The sequence below is a fragment of the Hylaeus volcanicus genome, chromosome 7 (genome assembly GCF_026283585.1).
Source record: "Hylaeus volcanicus isolate JK05 chromosome 7, UHH_iyHylVolc1.0_haploid, whole genome shotgun sequence".
Lineage (NCBI taxonomy): Eukaryota > Metazoa > Arthropoda > Insecta > Hymenoptera > Colletidae > Hylaeus > Hylaeus volcanicus.
In genome coordinates, this window is record NC_071982.1 from 18,625,390 (window position 1) to 18,644,131 (window position 18,742).

The following is an 18,742-nucleotide window of genomic DNA, read 5'->3' on the forward strand; positions in this document are numbered from 1 at the left end:
CGTTGAGATCGTAAGGGGGCGAGAAACACGCTAAAGAATATTGCGTACGTTAATAATAAAATTCACAACGTACTTTATTGTAAATCTGCGAATCGAACAATACAGTATTACTAATTCTAAATTACTCGGAGAACCCACGTGGGCGAGTGGCCGTGCGTAATCCTGACTCAAGTCTATCGAACCAAGGTAATCCATGGATGAATTGGTGGTTAATCGAAACAATCTGGATTCTAAGTTAAGTTTCCGCGTGATCAGAAATTTTCTTCGTTTTCAATAGTCAACAAACGAGAAAAATAAAAAATCGCTAGGAAACGCACTGCAAAATAAGGTACGGTCCTGGGGGCAAATCGGTGTCAGGACTTTTTGTGACGTTCATACGCGCGCGCGCGGGCAGGCGGGGTTACGTACAATTAACACCGCGTACGAAAGAAAAAAAAAAAATGAGACAAAACAATGCGCACTTTTACCGCCGAAAAATAATAACATTATCATGAAACAGAATTACACCCTAGGTTAATACCCGGTGACATTAACGTTACGGTTCAAGCACACCGTTTCTTTTATGGCACCCGATATACGCGTGTGCGGTTCAACTTAAAGAATACTAAATTTTAATCGAACGTTGTATCGCTCGTTTCGAATCCAAAGAATAATCTTTTGCAACTAGAACTTCCTCACGGTATTTTTTTTTTTTCGGCCTTCTGCGTGACTCGAATCGCAACGATTGAATCAAAAACCCATACGCGCGTACACGGATGTATGTATTCAAATACATACAAATACACATACATGCGTACATACATACATATATGTATATGTAAAACTTGTGTACACGTATGTTTATACTTGTACGTACACAGGAAGATAGAAAGAAACTCTAGAACTTAAGGGTGTACCGATAGTCGTTTAAAATGAGCCAAGATTGTCCCAAGGAAATATAAGAGTAGGCGATCGACGATAATTCTATTTTCACCCCCTGTACACTATAAACGAAACAATCCTCTTACACTACTGGCACATAAAATCGATACACTGGTTTGGCAGAGTTGGTTTTACGGAACTATCTTGCCCTGGGCTGGACATCTTCTACTTATTTTAAGAAATTAATCGAACGGTACGATCCCCCCCGATTCTTGGATCCTTCTTTCTATCGCCCTGCATATCGTACGCGCGATCATTCTCATTTTCGTCTTCGCGTAAGCACGACTAGCAGACAAAAAAAAAAACTGTACGAGAATTTGTTACTCAATTTGTTTAAACGTTTACACGAAAGGATGCATGCCCTTCAATGTTCGATGAACGGTAGAAAGATGAAACGACACGTGTCTGCTCGTGCTTTTTCTCCCTTCTCGCTCCCCCCCCCCCCCCTATTTCACTCTTATAAACACACACACACACACGCTCCTCCCTCTTCTACTCTGGTAATAAATGCTGATTTGGAGGAATCGTTGTCTGTTTTTTTTTCTTTACAGGGGAGTCATTTTCCATTCCTAAACGACGCTTTTTCTCCGATTTGCTTCTGTTCCAATGTCACGATACTCTTTCGCTGAAAAAATCATGCGGCGTTCGAAACAGCGTTGTACATAATGCGGTTTCGCACGCGCATCTAAACCGATACAACTTTTTACGTATCTCCTAAAGAAAAAAAAAAAAAAAAGTAAGAGTTTATCAAAACGAGGATGCGAAAGATATGTTTCCATTTTTTTTTTTTAAACTTCGTTTTACCATCCCTACTAAAAAGTTGTTTTTTCCCTGAAGTAGTAAATACGTTAGAAATAATTCGACGAATTCGGCGAATGTTTCGACGTTAATTTTCGTTAAATATTATTATCGGTACGCGTTTAGAACGCCCGAACAAGGCACACTTATTGCTTTTTTTTTCCGTTTTAATAACATCGCGCCTCGATATCGATTCGGCGGCACTCGCGTACGCGTCCGTCCATGTTTTCTGTTACCGTTCGTCTCTCCGATAATGTAAACATTAAAAAACGATTTAGGAACTCTGAAGATTCGATGCTTCGATACGAATAATCTTGGTTCACACGTGTGTATCTCGTCTCTGCTTTTCCCCTCCCAAATCTTTGCGCCTGAAGGCAAGAGAACGCGAAATGGATTCGAGAACATGCGCTACGCTATGTATAATCGCTCACGGAACAGACGATTACGAACGTACCGGGAAAGATGAAATCGCATAAACAACGACGGCTCTCGATCGTGGCACATATTTTACGTATTTTGTGTGTTAAGTCTTTGTCGTCGTTATTCGCCGTTTTCGTCTTCGTCATCATCATCATCATCATCCTCGTTGTTGTCCACGTTTATTCTTCGCGCGAGCGCGATAGATCGTTTTTCGTAGACTTGCATTTTTTTTTCCGTCGGAGAGAGATCTATCCTTAACCCTAATGCAAATTATTCCCCTAACAGTTTTGTAACGAGGCGGTCTTGGCGACCGCGAGGATTATCGCGATTTAAAAATAAATTTGAATCGTATTTTGTACATCGAAGAACTTTGTTTTGTTTGAACACGGTTTTGAATCTAGCTCGCGCGTCGATGCGTATACGTGCACGGATAATTCACGTTCTATAAACGTGTTGGTAAACACGCGATACACGTTTCGCCGCATCGATTCACGCTCGCATCTACATTCACACTTTCACCACGCGATATACACAACAAGGAACGCGGTAATACACGCTCGATAGGCACAATTTTCCAACACCTTCTGCTTTCTTCGTTTTCCTCTTCGCCTGCTTCTTCCACTTCTATCTCACTCTTCGTTTTTTTTAAATCCCCCTCACCCTACAATCTCCGCTTCTACATCTTTAACGAATGTTCTTTTTGCAAACGCTCGGACACACAACGAACACATTTATTACCTATATTCGTTTTTTTTTTCTTTCGACAAAAAGGACTCGTCTATTCGAAATTTATTTAAATGAACTTAATTATCGATAGAGCTAACAGTTAAGTCTTTGGCGTTTGTACCAATGATTTTTCTATTCGCGATCCGTGTTTTACGACGCTGATCCCCAATTAACGAATCTTCTCACAATTCGAACTTGTATAATAACATACGTTTTCAACCGTCAATATGGTTGTATAATATAAATCTATGTATACGTACTTATCATCTATACACGTATCTTTTGATAGGCACGCACGCGCTTATATTTCGCTCGGTGTATATTATTTTTAATGCAACTAACAAGCGGCTTGCGTGTCTCCGTGTTTCATCGTGTGTTATAATAGACAACGATTTCTTCCCTTTTCTTTTCTTAGGGGAGGGGAAGGAATACGATCGACGCGCAATTAACAAACGATCGATCGGTAGTGTTCGACTGGTCAGTACCGTGGCAATCGTTTTTAGGAGGAAAGGGAGAGAGATGCATCGAACGCGTCGAACGGATGAACGAATCTCTTCTCGAGCAGTCTTATTCGTCTAACGTAAATGCGAAGATAAACGCAATCAATGTCGCAATTGCTATCGATCAGTGCGTAATGCCGTAACAGTTAACAACCACGAGGGAAAGAAAAGGTAAAAACAATATGCGTAAAGTAACGTAACGTACTTGTCATTTAGGCCCTGTGCGGCCTTGTAATATAGAAGGAAAGGCACACGCAATCATTAACGTTATACGATACAATGGCTAATCTCGGCAGAAAAGAAAGAACAAAATAATAATAATATTAATAGTAATAGTAGTAATAATAATGATAATAATAATAATAATAATTAAAAAAAAAACAGAACGCAACGAAATGCTTTCAATGTTCTTTGGCTAGTTCCTGCCTGACAAAATATTATGGTGGAAACGTACACGGAAACTGATTCGAAGTACATACGTTCATTGTGAATGTTTATGAATAGCGAGGGAATATATGGCAACATATAAAACTTTTTTGAAAGACGTAAGCGATACTTATGAATTCTCAAATATTCTTTCCGGTTCGTATCGATGACACACGTAATCCGTTTCGTCCCTCCTATCCGTTCTCCCTTTCTTCCTCTGTACGTTAATAGAAAAAAAGAGACACGCATCCGTGGCATAGTAATAGTTACGAAGATGGCGATTTCAATATTCCGAATTTACGGGTAACACGGTGCGTAGAATTCGACGAATATATGAAAATTGACATCCGACCGACATCTCCTCTTGTTACACTTGGTTGTTACTTTTCACTTGCGGTAGAAAATTTTGGCACTCGTTTCACCGTCGATTTCGTGCGTTTTCTTTATTCACGACGCATCGACGGAAGCACATAAAAAGCAAAACAAAACGAAACCGTTTTGTTGTTGGTCCGGTGCGTCGTTTCATGTGTAGGATTCGTGCGCGAGTAGTGTACGTACTCTTCGATACGTTTAATTTGATCGATACCTGCACTTCAGTCTCTTGAAAAATAACTCCCGGGAACCTTCTGCACCTTTAAAACTCGTTTCCCGTTTGGTAAGAACTTGTGCCTTGAAAAAACGCGGTTTAAATACTGAAAGTTCAAACTATCTTTGAAAATGTTGAACGCGCGTATTAGAAACATCGCACTCGCTGTGAACATGAACCACGTACGTGTGTGCGTACGATAAAAAAAAAAAAAGAGTCCACAACATTTCGAAAACATTGTCATCATATATATAAGTTGAGAAAACGTTTGGTTATTTTTAGCCAGTTATCTTTAGTTCTTCGAGTCTCGAGAGGGTTTTTTTTTAAAATTCTCCTCTTGTCAGTACCGCAAGGAGAGCTTTCGTCTCAATTGCTGAAGAAACGATAGCACGGAAGGAAACGATTGCTTCGAATTGCGTTCGCTTTCCGCTTGGTTCACGCATTTCGTAATTGCGAGAAAGAGGAACAACGGAAGGAATATTCATATCGAGCGAGACTCGAGAATCGTCACGACGGCAACGCTATAGCGGAAGGATTGTTCTGTGTTCTCCATGAGGTAATGGAATTGGAAGCTAAAGAAGGTTGGTGTAAACGACGAGCAACGCCGTTGCTCTTGTTAAACCGGTACGGCCCCCTCGCGTTCCTTTTCCTGTTGTCGCACGGCAACAGCTGCTTCGACCAGTAAGTAAAGACACTTGAACTTGTCTTTATCCTCTTCGGGTGGCGTTGGTGGCGGCGTCTCATCCGTATGAGGACTATGAGCGTTACGCGTACTGTACACTTCGGTTTCATGCTGAACATCGGGGGTTTGAATGAGATGCTGTCTGGGCGCGCTCCAGTACGCAGCTTCGTTCCCCATGGAAGATTCATCTTCGTCCCTGGAAGATAAAAGGGGATTTTGAATTGCATTCTTTTTTTTTTTTAATTATCAAAGTGGTATAACTCCTTAATCAAGCGAAAACGTACCCTCGCCGTGCCGGATGGGCAATCGTCTCTTCGTAAGCACCAAGTTGCCCCACGTTCTGCTCGATTTTTGTCTCCGAGTAAGGGTAAACTATCACGCTTGGCCACTGGGTCGTAGGACGTTCCTCCTCGCTGTGAGAACTGCTCTCGTAATCGTTTGGACTGTCCTCCTCGCTCCTGAAACATAACGATTGGAATATTACACAACAACCACGTGACAATTACATATTGATCAATCATAAACATCGACGCACCGGTACATCAATCCAGCGGGATCCTCGTAGTCGTGGTCCCTGCTGCGTTTCGGTGCACTCATGCCAGCCAACGAGTCCCAATTCTGATTAGTTCTCGAACCAAGGTTGGAGGATTGTTGGTGACTTCCTGCGGGCATCTTTTTACCGCGACGGGATATCGTGTACTGAAGAGGATCGTGCCCCTCCCTTCGTATCATTTCCGGCAAGATTCGTCGTCTGGCGTTTATGAACCAATTGCACACCTGTGACAGGTACAATACATCGTTCATACACATGAAATTAAAGACGATCCACTCTGAAAGGAAACTGTACGGAAGTGAGACGGAAAGTAGGATGCAGCACCCACCTGAAGTACCGTGAGATTCGCTTCCTGGCTGAGCGTAAGCTTCTCGCTGTCGCTCGGGTAGGCGTTGTATCTGTGCTCGTAAAGCCATCGCTTCAGGATCTTCACCGAGTGTTTCGGCAGGTTCCCTCGGCGTTTCCTCACGGAATGCTGACCGGAGTGGTGAAGTATTCCAGAGTGGACTTTGCCGCGCAACGCGTTCGAGTCGTGTTCCGTGTCGGAACCGCTTTGGTCGTCGTCCGTACTGCTCGACGAAGGAAAACGTTCCCTTGCTGGAACAGAAACATTCGATAATTGATTCATTAATTTTTAATTGATAGGAATCATTACGTAAAAAATAAACTGCTGTAAATATAATAAATTCAAGTATTAGAAATGAAGATGCCTAGGACCCCCCTTCTCGTATGTCTGCGATTGTGAGAACAATTATTTGTAAATGCGATAAACTCGTCACGATCGCGAGAACAAACACGGAAACGACGTCTTATTAGAATTAAGGTCCTCAGAGGCCAAAAAGATTAATGAACCTTCGGTTTCGGTATCGCTCACGCGACCATGTGAAGTTGTTACATACGTTCCTTATCGTATTGACATAAACCATTTTTTTTCTATTTTCGTATTCTCATCCTCGTTATCCATAATCGATAATACGTAGTGACGAAACAAGATAATCCAGCTTAATTTTCGAACGCTTCCCCCACCACGTTTCCCGATTACATCGACGAATGCAATACCGGAAACACATCAACCAAGGGAGGGAAAATACGAAAGGCAACGCGGGACCAAAGATAACTATCCGAAGAATACGTAACGATACGGTCGATCGTCAAAAATCGCTTGGTAAAAAACCTAATCAGCTTCGAACATTTCAAGTGTCTTTCGGCGATTACGAATTGTTGTTACTAGAATCTCATCGATACTTTGAAAAATCCTATTCAAGATAACATTCTACCAAATATCGTTGAAAAATAGACAAAATTCCTACATTCCTCTCCATCTTGGGTAACACAGAAAGATCAACTTCGATGCGGATCCTCCTGGTTTCACGAAATAACGAAGAAAGAACGACTTTTCCGCTTGTTCGTGAAATTATATACCCCCGTAGACTAAATCTGCGGTCCTAGTTAGTTCGTACCGTCGACTAATCTTAGCACTTGAGTTTGTAGTTACGTAAGGTCCAGTAACCCGACAGCACAAAATTAGGATCCAAGCTCTCCTCGCGGCTAGACGAAAACTATGTGTCACGATGAGGATGGCCGCGACGACGAGGGTGGTAGAAACACAGGCGAGCGTGCGTTACAGTAACAAAACTGTACGTAGGCATTATCGACTCGATGGTACGAGAACCGGTGGCTAGCCAAAAGAAAGAGACACACAGCTACCTTAGTTTGGTCGGTACACGGAACGGCTTCCTCCATTGAGCTAAATATACAACGAGTTGCCAGCGAGTTCACGAATGCACCGTGTGCACTAATAGCGTTCCCTATCCGACAACCAGTCCTCACCTTCTCAGCATCTTAGAAAGCAGAAAAAAAAAAACAGAAACAAAAAACGTACGACCGCGGATGCAACCCTCGAGCATAAAAATAATGCTTTACATTCGTATAACCAAACCCGCAATTACATCGTATACCGATCGTCGTTCCTCAATGAAACGTCATCGCGATTATCGAGGCGCTCTTAATCTCCGTACAAGATCGGAGAAATCAACTTCCGTTAATAATCGAACGATTAATTACGGTACAATGAAATCAATGTTGGTTGAAGGTGACACAACGTTACGTCGCGATCGCGCGTACGACTGCCTCGATTTCGAAAGATTGCGAGAAATGGCGTAATCCAAAGATCGCAGATGTAATAATCCTACATGCTCTCTCGGCGACACTGGTGTTCAGAGTTCGAGGATATATCTCTTTTAGTTTTTTAAGTCGAGCGAACGGTTTCTCGCCTACGATACCTGTCTCTGAAGGTGCACCCGCCGCAACGACAGTCGGTGACCCGTAACACGATTGGAAGTTTTCCAAAAGATCATTGTAGCGCAACGTTAATTAGCAGTGTCCTCGCCACGTTCGAAAATACAACTACGTATAATACTACCGCGGCTTTTGACTTCATATTCTTCACCTTTAACTCCACCCTGCTGGCTTATAGTTCATTGTCTGGTACCCTCGAATCCCGTCCCCTCTTCTCTCCGCGCGATTAGCGCCCCGTTCTAATACCGTCGACTCGCCTAACCCGCTAAGAAACGAAATTTCGACAGAAGAGAAACGGAACGCCCTGATCGAACTCGTCTCGAAACCTAGTCCACGAATTCTTCGTGGCTAACGGGCGAACGACACAGTTACAGAAAAATTCGAAGCCGAAAGAAGACTGTCGATTAACCTCCGTGACATCTACTCGAGCGCGCATGTCCTGTATATTTTGCATTGAATACACCGATTACGCACGTTAAACGCAAATACATATGCAACATCCGTATGTTGCGGACGATGAATTTTGTACCTACGCGTTATTTTTCTCCGGTCTGAAACTTTTTGGAATCGTAGACGAGATTTCTTAATTTAGGTGTGTAGCTGTCAAACGTCATACTTCCTCTTCGACGCTTACTATTTCTGAAGTACTTTTGTGTTAAGTCACAGATCAGAAAAGAGTCGGTTCAACTCTTTCGAGCTTAACTTTCCAGAAATATCTATCCATACGTTACTTCCAACGATAATTCTGTTATTGCTTGTGGGGAAAAGGGGGAGCGAAACGCCTAGGCACGTTCCTGTTATTCAACAAATCACGCGGAAATCATCAGTTTTGCTATTATTTTTGCGTCACCTTTCCGGCCATTGATAATACTTTGCTGACCAAACGGCAAAAAGCAAAGTTTCTTTAAGCTCCGAGACCACGTGGTAAGACGATCCCGGACGATTCGGGTTTCCAGTCGAATCGTGCCACGGGGTTTACAGCCATACTCACAGGGAGTCTCTTGACTGTATTGGCACACGGGCGCGCGCGCCCATACACACGAGCAGTGCCATACCATGGACTCTCTCTTTCGTTCTTCCTCGTATCTTCATGGCCTGTCGCGCTTAGAAAAATGAGGCTCGAGACGCGAGAGGCAAAAAGCACGAGGCGCGCGAGTACACCACGTGGTCATTTTTTTTGGGTCGATCTACGTTTATCTTTCGTTGCATTTCCCGTCGATTTCGCGACATTTTCGTTTTGTTTAAATTCTACCCTTCGAACCATGCTACATGCCACCGTAACGCGAAACTTGCTCCAAGAAATTGACATAACCTCGAATACTTCTCTCGATAAAGAAACGGGACTACTTGCGCTAGCGCTAAGAAATTGTATTTTTGAAAACTGTTTACGATAAGGAAAAAAAAAGACGATCGGAAGCGATCGCATGCATCGCAAGTGAGCTAAGAGAGAGACGTTGCCACTTATGTTTCACGCGCGAGAAAGAAGGAGAGAGAGAGAGAGAGAGAGAGAGAGAGAGTTTAGGTGGGAGATGGGCGCCAGTTGCGCAACAGGCACGACTTTCCGTGCCAAGTCTACGCTGACGGTGATCGATTGATCTTAAAATCGATTATTCATTTTTAGCCTTAACGAAAACGATTGTATTGCATAATAATTTTGTGTCCAGATTGCTATTCGAACGACGACACGAGGCGACGTTTCGCTCGATTTCTCGATTTTGCGAGACGTCGATCGACGAACGTCACTTTCTACGAAAGTAATTTTTCCTATCGCCGCGATTACCTTCGAACGGTCATTCGTCGGCCTTACCTGTTGCAAACATATTCGTATGCTGGGACGCCGACGAGTTATCGTTACAGTGCGGTAACGTCAACGACGACAATGGCAATACCGTGCGACGACAATCGGAATTTCGCGAATGACGGCGACGGTGTTGCTGTTGCTGCTGTTGCTCGGTCTGGTTGTTGTTGTTGTTATTATTATTATTCTGACGATGATGCTTGTGACGATGATGATAGTGGCGATGATGATGATGACGATGGCGGTGGTGGTCGTTGTTCCGGTGACGACGACGACGGCAATGATACTCTTGCTGATTCTGTGGATGTCGATGATGTTGATGCTGATCGTGATAATAATGGCTATGATACTGATGATGATATTGCTGTTGTGTACCTGTCAATTTTTCGGTACTGGCTTTTTGTTCCAAATGCATAGCCGGTGGCGGTAGCATGTCACAGACACTTCTATTCGTCAAGATGTGCGAGGTTCGATGATGCGCATATGTTTCGACAGAGCACCGAATATGTAATCAACGATTTCGACGACCGAGTATCCGTTACTTCAAAACATTACGTGTGCGTCCATATTTTCTCCAATCGTTACACGTCCCATTTTGGTCCATTCGTGTCATTCTGTTCGAAGGGTCATGATGATTATCGCAAATGCCGTACGTTTCACTTTGTAACACTTCGATTTACGATCTATTTCATCCCTGCTTCCGCTTCGTTGGATGACGAGACTTAAACGACACGAGAAGAAAGATTTTCACCCCGCATTCTAGATATCGCGGCAACGTGCGAAGCTGCGGTAATCGGTTGTTCAATAACCTTACACGATATTATTTTTTCCCCATTTATCGGACGAAACCGTTCCGACGTCGATGATCGTAATAAAAACAACATCGACGACGATGACGTGCCCTGACGTCGTTCCCAGCGCGGCTGCATTTGACGGGACTTGCGAAGCAATTTCACGTCCCCCTGCTGCTCTTTGACACTCTCGCCCCTCCGTTCCCCCCACCCTGCATACGGTCTCCTTTAAAATTTGAACCGCGAACAACTTTGTTATTATTACTCTACGCGCAATTTTGTCGAAACGTATACGCGGATCTATTTTTGCGCGGGTTCGACATAAATCATTCGCGACATTCCCTGCACGCGTCAACTATCGGCCGAGCAACAGAGTCCAGAGATCGACGAAGCTTTCGTCTTTTTTTCTTCTCTCGTTTTTTTTTTTTTAGGTTAGAAAGTATATTACACTTGGTTCACTTCCAGTTCTTTTGCAACGAGCGAAAAGTCTGTAGAAGCAACGCGACACGTTTCTTGTCATTCACGTTTCATTATCGAGAACCGACCGAACCCCGCCGTACGACGTTCAGAACGCGACTGGGCCAACCATGTTCGGAAGCCGGCTTGACAGAGGTCTGACAAGAAGACGAGAAGGAGACAAACACGAGACTGGCTGCATGTGTCGCGCGAAGAGGAAGGGGGAGAGAGAGAGAGAGAGAGATTTGCGCGCGCGTGTCCCTACTTCCCGGCTAGCCATTGGACTCTCTCCGTCGATACCCCTTCCCTTCGCATCTTTCCCGCCATGCAGACTTCATGATCATACGACGAGACCCGTTGGCCCGTTGTCCTAGTAACGATAGCGTATGCTACCCCCACCAAGTGCGAGTTCGCTCGTTGGCGGGAAACGCGTCCCGTGGCAGCTGCCTATCCGGTCTTTGAGCTCGAAATCCTTAACACTTCGTAATTTTAAGCATCAGAGATCGGAGCTACCTTATCTCATGTCGAATTGAGTAACGTCCTCCTTTCCGAAGTCGGTTAAAAATGATACCTCATCTCACGTAAATCGGACTATTTTCAGCCGAGATGGCTCTAATCGTGGAGTTATATTTTTCATGCAATTCCGTTAATGATACATACAAATTTATGGATTTGGAATTAAACTGAATAAACATTTCCTCAGTCCCCTCTAAAAAATGCAAATGTAAATAAAACTCTTATTCGTTGAATATTTAAATTACATTTTCTAACATTTGTATACCACAATCAATATTTGTAGACCATGTTCGTGAAGATGTTGCACCGTTTTTTTTTTTATCTGAAGATTTACCCATAGAAATGAACAAATTTTCGTTAAGAACTCGGGCGATAACGGATATCACGCGATCGCTACGGCGTTTACTCGAACATGGGAAAAAAGGAATGGAAATTGTAGACGTTTATCGTATGCGTTGGGGAAAAAAATGATACTCGTTCAACACCACCGAAGACGAGAGGAGATACGAGAAGCGATAATGCGAGATAAGACTAGAAGATAAAGCATGATCTATGATCAGAAAAAGCGTGAACATTTCGAGGGAGCGAGTTAGTCGAGGTACGGAATGTGCCACTTATAACATCTCCAGGCGAAACTCGAAGTTTCTCACTTCGATTTCGAGTTTAGGCCACCCGTACAGTTCCCATTAGTGTGGAAATTGGCGAATAACGGAAACGCGTTTGTCGCTTCCACTAAAATCGAAGACGGATAGTATTGTAAAAGTCAGCACGAGGCGTCGAGCAAACGACTTCTGTTTATATACCGGATATACTTAGACACACGATTATACATATTTAATCAAACGCCACGAATACGCTACACCAGAGACGGGACGACTTTTAAATTCTCCTGTACAACTATCCAACGTTCCGAATGAACCGTTTACATTTTACCTGAGGTCCACCACTAGGTACAGGGAAAAACCCTTGGCTCGGTTTAAAGAGGGATATTTCCAACTTCACGCTCTTTCGTATATTTATTCTTTCCCCAGACTGAGAGTTTTGGATAAGGTAAAAGTATATTTTTATCTTATCGAGACAACCTACATTTTATGTTCTTTCTGATCGATGATACTCGTAACGCGATAAGATGCTTACCATATTTCTTATGCTTTTTCTTCCTATCGCTTCGGTCAGAAATAAATTTATTCCCATTGGTTATCGAGAATCAGTCACCAGTAGTATCGAGGTAATCATATTACAATAACTACCTTCTTCAGTGGTTTTTATCTAGACCCGCGATAGAAAAGTCGTACCCTTGACTTTTTTCTTGTTTTTCTCTCTCGGATAAATATGGAGTGTGTTGGAGCTAGACTATACTATGAATTTTTTGATATTCAAATGTTATCGGCATTCGATAACAGTAAGTCGAGGAATTAGTACTTTAATCGCTAGATCTGAATTTGAAACGACTGCAATATTCCACCAATATCCTGGGGCCCAAAATATCTAGGCACGTCCCTGCTCAAGTCTCAGCCGAAGGGCGCGAATATTTGAACGCAGAAAAGTTCATCTAGTCCACGGGTCTAATACGAATAGACAAAACTGAAGGAGGAGGTGTAAACGCGAAAAGCAAATTAAGAAAAATAAACGGAACTCGAGTGAAACGAAAGGGTGAAAATGTTCATGCCCGAGGCACAAATCATCACGTAACCATGATCACCTTTCGCGCGCAACACGAACCAAGAAACCGTACAGGTAGGTAACCGCGGGAGGATCCGTGTTGTTCGTTATCATACGGTACATACGAGATCTTTTTCAGAAGTTCATCGCGCATACACAAGGAAGAATCTAAGATTCGCGTACCTCTTTCTTCATCCAGATTCGATCGTCCAACGACTTTTGTTCGACCGCGACTCATAGAAGTCGTTTAGTGACTCGTCTCTAAATGCTTTGCAAGTATTCGTTAGATTCCTTAAACGGTTTAAACGAATGCTGGATCGTGTGTGCAACCAGTGAGCGAATTTGTACCTCTTGTTAGCCGTCGGCCGCTAACGCAAACCAAGCCGAACCAGCAACGACTTGACTTTTTCACGCACGTGGTAAAAAACCCCTCCCCTCAATTTGGGAAGCTTCGACTTTCTAATAATAATAATTAAATAGTGATTATCTTAGAAATATATTAGTTTGGTATTAGAAATAATTGAAAACCGTTTTCATTTGCGTTGGGGTATCTAAAGAAGGGAAGGAGACGATTGAGAAGAGATACAACTAATTTGCTTAATTTAGCTATTAACTTCGTTTCATTCGTTCCCTCCTTCTCTTCCTACATTTATACCTTTACACCCCATTTTCTGATTTAGTTCTTAGAATAAGAATGCGTTGTATAAAACCTGCAGGGAATCTCAAGACATACCGATGCCTTGCAAACCCCTGCGGCTGCAACCACAAGTAGGTTATTTTTCTCTAAAAATTAAACTTTATCTACTTCCGTCAAAAATTGTTTGTTACGCCACTGGTTACAACAGATTCGATTATCAGCTCGCACGAAGCAGTGGGTATTAACGTTCTCTGAAGTATTTTCCAAGCGATCGATTGATTAAAAAAAGACGGTATAATCTTCTTTAACTGAGAACTTCCAAATCGGTTCGATTCGCCGCCAGGTCGACACCTAGAGGTGACCGTTCGCCGGCCGGCCGGCATTCGACGTCGACGGAATCTCTCGCAGGGGTGTTTCGAGAGCAAAAGACAGCCGTGCTTCGACTCGTCGACACGCAAAGAAACATCGAATCAAGAGGGGAGGAACATTCCTCGTAGGTCAGGGCATAGAACGATTTTAGCTACGGTCTTTGGGCTGCTCGTGTCTCGCGTCGCTTCGCGGCCAGCTCGTGTCAAGAATCGTTTAATTTCGGCGGATGCCCATACCATTAACCATTATCGTGGATTTTCATTCGCATCAATTCTACTATAAACGAGGGGGAGCAATCTCTTCAATCTGCATCTGATTTAGAACGTAAATTTTTGTATGTATAATGGATGATTTTTTTTATTTTTTATTTAAAACGTCTCCAAAGGGTTCTAGGTCAATCTGACATCTATAATGGGAGGTTCGTCCTATTTAAAACAGTACGAATCATAGGAAATAATTTGTTCTTTTTCTTTTTTAATTTTGAGTTTTGATAAAACAGAAAATACAAGCGCAAATTCCCCCTAGATGAAACCTACTCAACTAAAAAACTACGTATCGTTTCGACTCGGAAATTTCCACACGTGTCAACCAACAACGATTCCTACCGTACATTTTCCAAGATCGTATTATCGTTACCGGCGTCACTGGAAATTTGTCTCGCGACGTATTCCACCTACGATAGCCTCTACGATCTCGCGACGCTCGGCATGATAACCTCGAACACTGAATAAATAACCCAAAGAAAGAAAGGGCTAAAGATAACGATGCTACCCAGATAATAGTCGCATTGCTAACGAACTCATCGCTGAACCAGTTACATGCAATTAAACGAAGTCGGACGGAAGTTATGGAAAAAGCATCGTCCGATGGGTGAATACATCGCGATAATTCAATACGCGAAACACCTAAGTCTGCCGATAAAATTAACATTTGCAACTTCTTGTTAATCTATTCGTCCTTCTGGCTATTCTCGACGTTTCTTTTCGAGCCACTTCACTGTTCACGAATGGGACACGCTGCTAAATTGTTTATACGTTGTTGATGTCAGAGACCCTAGTCGATATGATCGAGGCCAGATCGTCATGAGTCGTCGATATCGTGATTTCGAAATAGTAGGCTTTCCTTACATGATCTTTCTCGACTTTCGTGCGCGCACGCGGTATTTCGGTGATCGGTCGGACGGTCGGTAAAGAGGCGTATCGAAAACTCGGAAGCTATCGGAATAACCGAGCAGCGACGAGGGCACGAGCGACTATCTTGTTACGTAACAAGGCAAAGATACGAGGACACGACGCTACGATCATTTTACGGAATACATTTTGCTTTATCCTTAACACAATCTTTCGAACCGTTCCTTTTCTGTGCGTTCCCTCGTGTCCCCTCCTTTTTGCCTTGCTAGATTTACACGCGTGCACGGATAACGAAAAGAAACAATGCAAATTAATAAACGACGTCAATTTGAAGACTAACAATGACAGACGCGGTGTGCCTTCGTGCGTATCGCTTCTCTTATTTCCGACCTAATCATTCTAATCACTCTTCATTGTTCCTTTTTCCATTGACCAGCGAATCGATCGCGGAACACACGGTCGTACAAATAAAAGTAACGTATCTGTAACACGAGTAAGGCACACTTGCTTTACGATGCAACGAAAGAAGAACGTTGGACGTACAGAAACGAGTGCTACAATGTCGAACAAGGCCAATACGTTTGGGTTTCGAAAACCGCAGAGACTATGTGTAGAAGAAAGCGATAAAAACTTTACTACTACGTCTACTTTGTACGTAACGTCTAGGAAGAAGGATGAATCCTGAAATATCCATGAAATTACAACGATTCGTTGTGTCTGATCATTTCGAGGACTACCGACGCGAATAATAAAATTAAATCGAGCAAACAACTCTGAACTATTTTCAGCCAGTAAGTAAAAACGTTTTCTAGGTACCAGATGTAGCCGCGCCTCTGGCATTCGAATCGGATCAATGAATTAATTTCTATAGCATGAAAAATGATCCAATAATAATCAGCATTACATACTTATATTACTCGTGCCGTTACTAGTAGCACTATTATTACTATTATTAGGTGTGTTACACAATACTCTCGTGTCTTCTCAAACGAGTTTCGCTGGCCATTGACCAAAGCTAGATAATGTCGTGTATCGCGACCCATTTACCGAGTTGCTAATCTTGGAGTCTAATCCGAACTTGATTTTCCCCCGTTTATACCAACTGAACATTTTCTCATTCATTCAATGTTCACGGACACTGAATCGCAATTAAGTTGTGTTCATACATTACGTATCGCGAATGATTTAGTGAATTATTGTCAATGTCACCTTTTCACGACTGGCTACAATTTCATGACATAACCAACGCATGCTCATAAATCAACATTGTATCGTCATATATTTTTTTCTACGCAAAAATGTTTATACGCGATATGTACGTACGCAAAAAGAAAAACCAAGACGGAAATCAAACACCACGATTTCGATTGAAGAAACGAGACACGCGTTTGTATGTTTCCGTTAAATTTGTCCCGTATCTTTATCTGATCTGTTACGCAAGACTAGCATCAATGCTATGCAAGTATATTCAGCATATTTATTCACATCTATAAACGCTTTCGCCGGAAGTACGACAAAACCATTCATATAAATGAATTCAACATTTTACGACCACTTTACAAATTCCAGCAGACATTAATCCGTGCAACACGTGCTCCTTCAACTTTTTCAAAAGAGGTTTAATGTACAAATACGATCACTTAGCAACGTTAAAAGCACGTACAGCTTTTATCTGTGGCAAAATTACGAGGTAGAATGTACAAAGTTGCTGCCAACGATATCAAACAAAATCAATGAAACGTACGCAGAGGTTTAATTTTGGTAATATATTATATTCGAAATTAATCGAATTAAAGGTTATTTCTACTCGAGTTAAAAAGAATATACGTCGGTGACGTAAACGAAATACGGTTAAAAAGTGTCTACTAGATGTATTGTGGATTGATTTTATCGCGTAATGTTTGACAAGTTGAGAATCATATAGTCCTTTAATTTTTGTCTAAGGATGAAAACAAATAGAATGAAAAAGTAGACATACTATTGCAGACAGGCAACAGTCGTGGCGGCGAGGAGACAAGGAAGCGCGCGTAAACATATACACGTATGATAGGTACGCGTGCACGCAAAGTGAACGAGCCAGCCAGGCAGGCAGGCAGGCATGGAAGGCACGACGGAAAAAGCAGAATGACAGTTGGTAATTATAACAAAGAGCGGATTCCGTGCAGCAAGGCTGGTGAGCCCCGTGGAAGTAACGAAGTCCGCGCCATGGCGCGCCACCACGTGCCCGAGCAGAGCTAGCCTGTTCGCTGGCTGCGTGTTGGCTAGGTAAGCCACGCGCTGCAGCATCATAGATGATGGCGTCTCACGATATAATTTTCAACGTGCAAAGAATACGAAATTTTGTACAGAAAAAAAATGATATACTCTATCGAAATCGCGAGATACGAGTCGCGAGACTACATTCGCAGGCACACACTAAACTATTCGATCGATTTACACTCACCAATACGATGGTCCATAGCGAAGAAATCGAAGTAAACGTAACTCACACGCGGTGTAGGTAATGTCCTCGTGCCAGAAATGTTTACTCGTTACTCAATGAACTGTCAAACAGAAAAGAGTTGGTTGATAAGAAGATGGAAATACACTGTCGGATTACCATTACAAGTCACCCCGCACGTGTCGTAGCCACGCAAACTGAACGAACTAAAAATGAAACAAAACAGAAGAAAAAAAAAATGAAAGAACACGAGATCCGAGCGACAATACGTGGGGACGCTTGCACGCGGAGCGTGATGGGAACCGCACGATCGCGAAATCTGCAACGTTCGCGTGAAACAAACTAACCACTTCGGTTTTCGCTGGTTATGGGATTCGGATGTACGAGTGGTAGTGAATGGGAGAATAGCACTGAAATACACCGTGTCCACGCCGTTGAACAGTTATCACACGGCGAGTTCTTCGCGGCTTCTTTCCTTCTCGCGTTTTCTTCTCAGACTAACTGATACGTCGTTCGACAACTCACCGGCGTATCTCTCTGTAACTTTTCTGCGTTTTGATCCCTCGGGCTGCCTTTTCTTGTACGATTTACTTTCCGTAACGACTAATTTCTCGATAACCGTGACAGATAAACACTACGAATGCGGCGGGTTCTCGTGTCGTGTGCGCCAGCGTCAGTAAGATTGACAGTCGGCGCTGATGACAGACAGGTGCGCCCGCCTTCCGGCCTAACAAGTCGGCAACCTACCGTCGTGCTTGCGTATCTCTCTCTGCTCCCTCGCATACCCGCCTTGCCCGCCAAGCCGTTACATATGTTACGCCATTCGTCTCCATTTTAGCATACTCCCGCCATCTTGCGGCGTCTGCTCGAAATATACGGAACGTTACCTCGTCTCTCGCACTCTTTACGTTCATTTTAAATGAGAATATAACGTTACTTTCTAATCCTTTTTGAGTTTTCTAATCTTTCTTTCGAAATTATAAAAAAAAATCGCATACAACGATATAAACAAGGAAAAGGGAAAAAGAGGGTG

At 42.9% G+C, this 18,742-nt stretch overlaps 1 protein-coding gene across 4 annotated transcripts; it reads right to left on the reverse strand.

The window, feature by feature from the left end:
• Positions 1–49: 49 nt before the first annotated feature.
• On the reverse strand, positions 50–18,595 carry LOC128880480 (homeobox protein TGIF2LX-like). Of its 4 annotated transcripts, none has more exons than XM_054130616.1 (6): positions 18,235–18,595; positions 17,713–17,812; positions 5,941–6,209; positions 5,595–5,836; positions 5,344–5,517; positions 50–5,255 (listed from the first exon to the last, which is right to left on the reverse strand). In XM_054130616.1, exons 2-6 carry the CDS (start codon positions 17,726–17,728, stop codon positions 4,994–4,996), a joined length of 963 nt encoding a protein of 320 aa, XP_053986591.1. In that variant the 5' UTR covers positions 17,729–17,812; positions 18,235–18,595; the 3' UTR covers positions 50–4,993. The 4 variants fall into 4 exon arrangements, with proteins under 4 accessions (XP_053986591.1, XP_053986592.1, XP_053986593.1 ...); XM_054130617.1 differs by lacking the exon at positions 18,235–18,595 and adding an exon at positions 18,057–18,204; XM_054130618.1 differs by lacking the exons at positions 17,713–17,812; positions 18,235–18,595 and adding exons at positions 9,718–9,865; positions 10,084–11,867.
• Between the last annotated feature and the right edge of the window lie 147 nt (positions 18,596–18,742).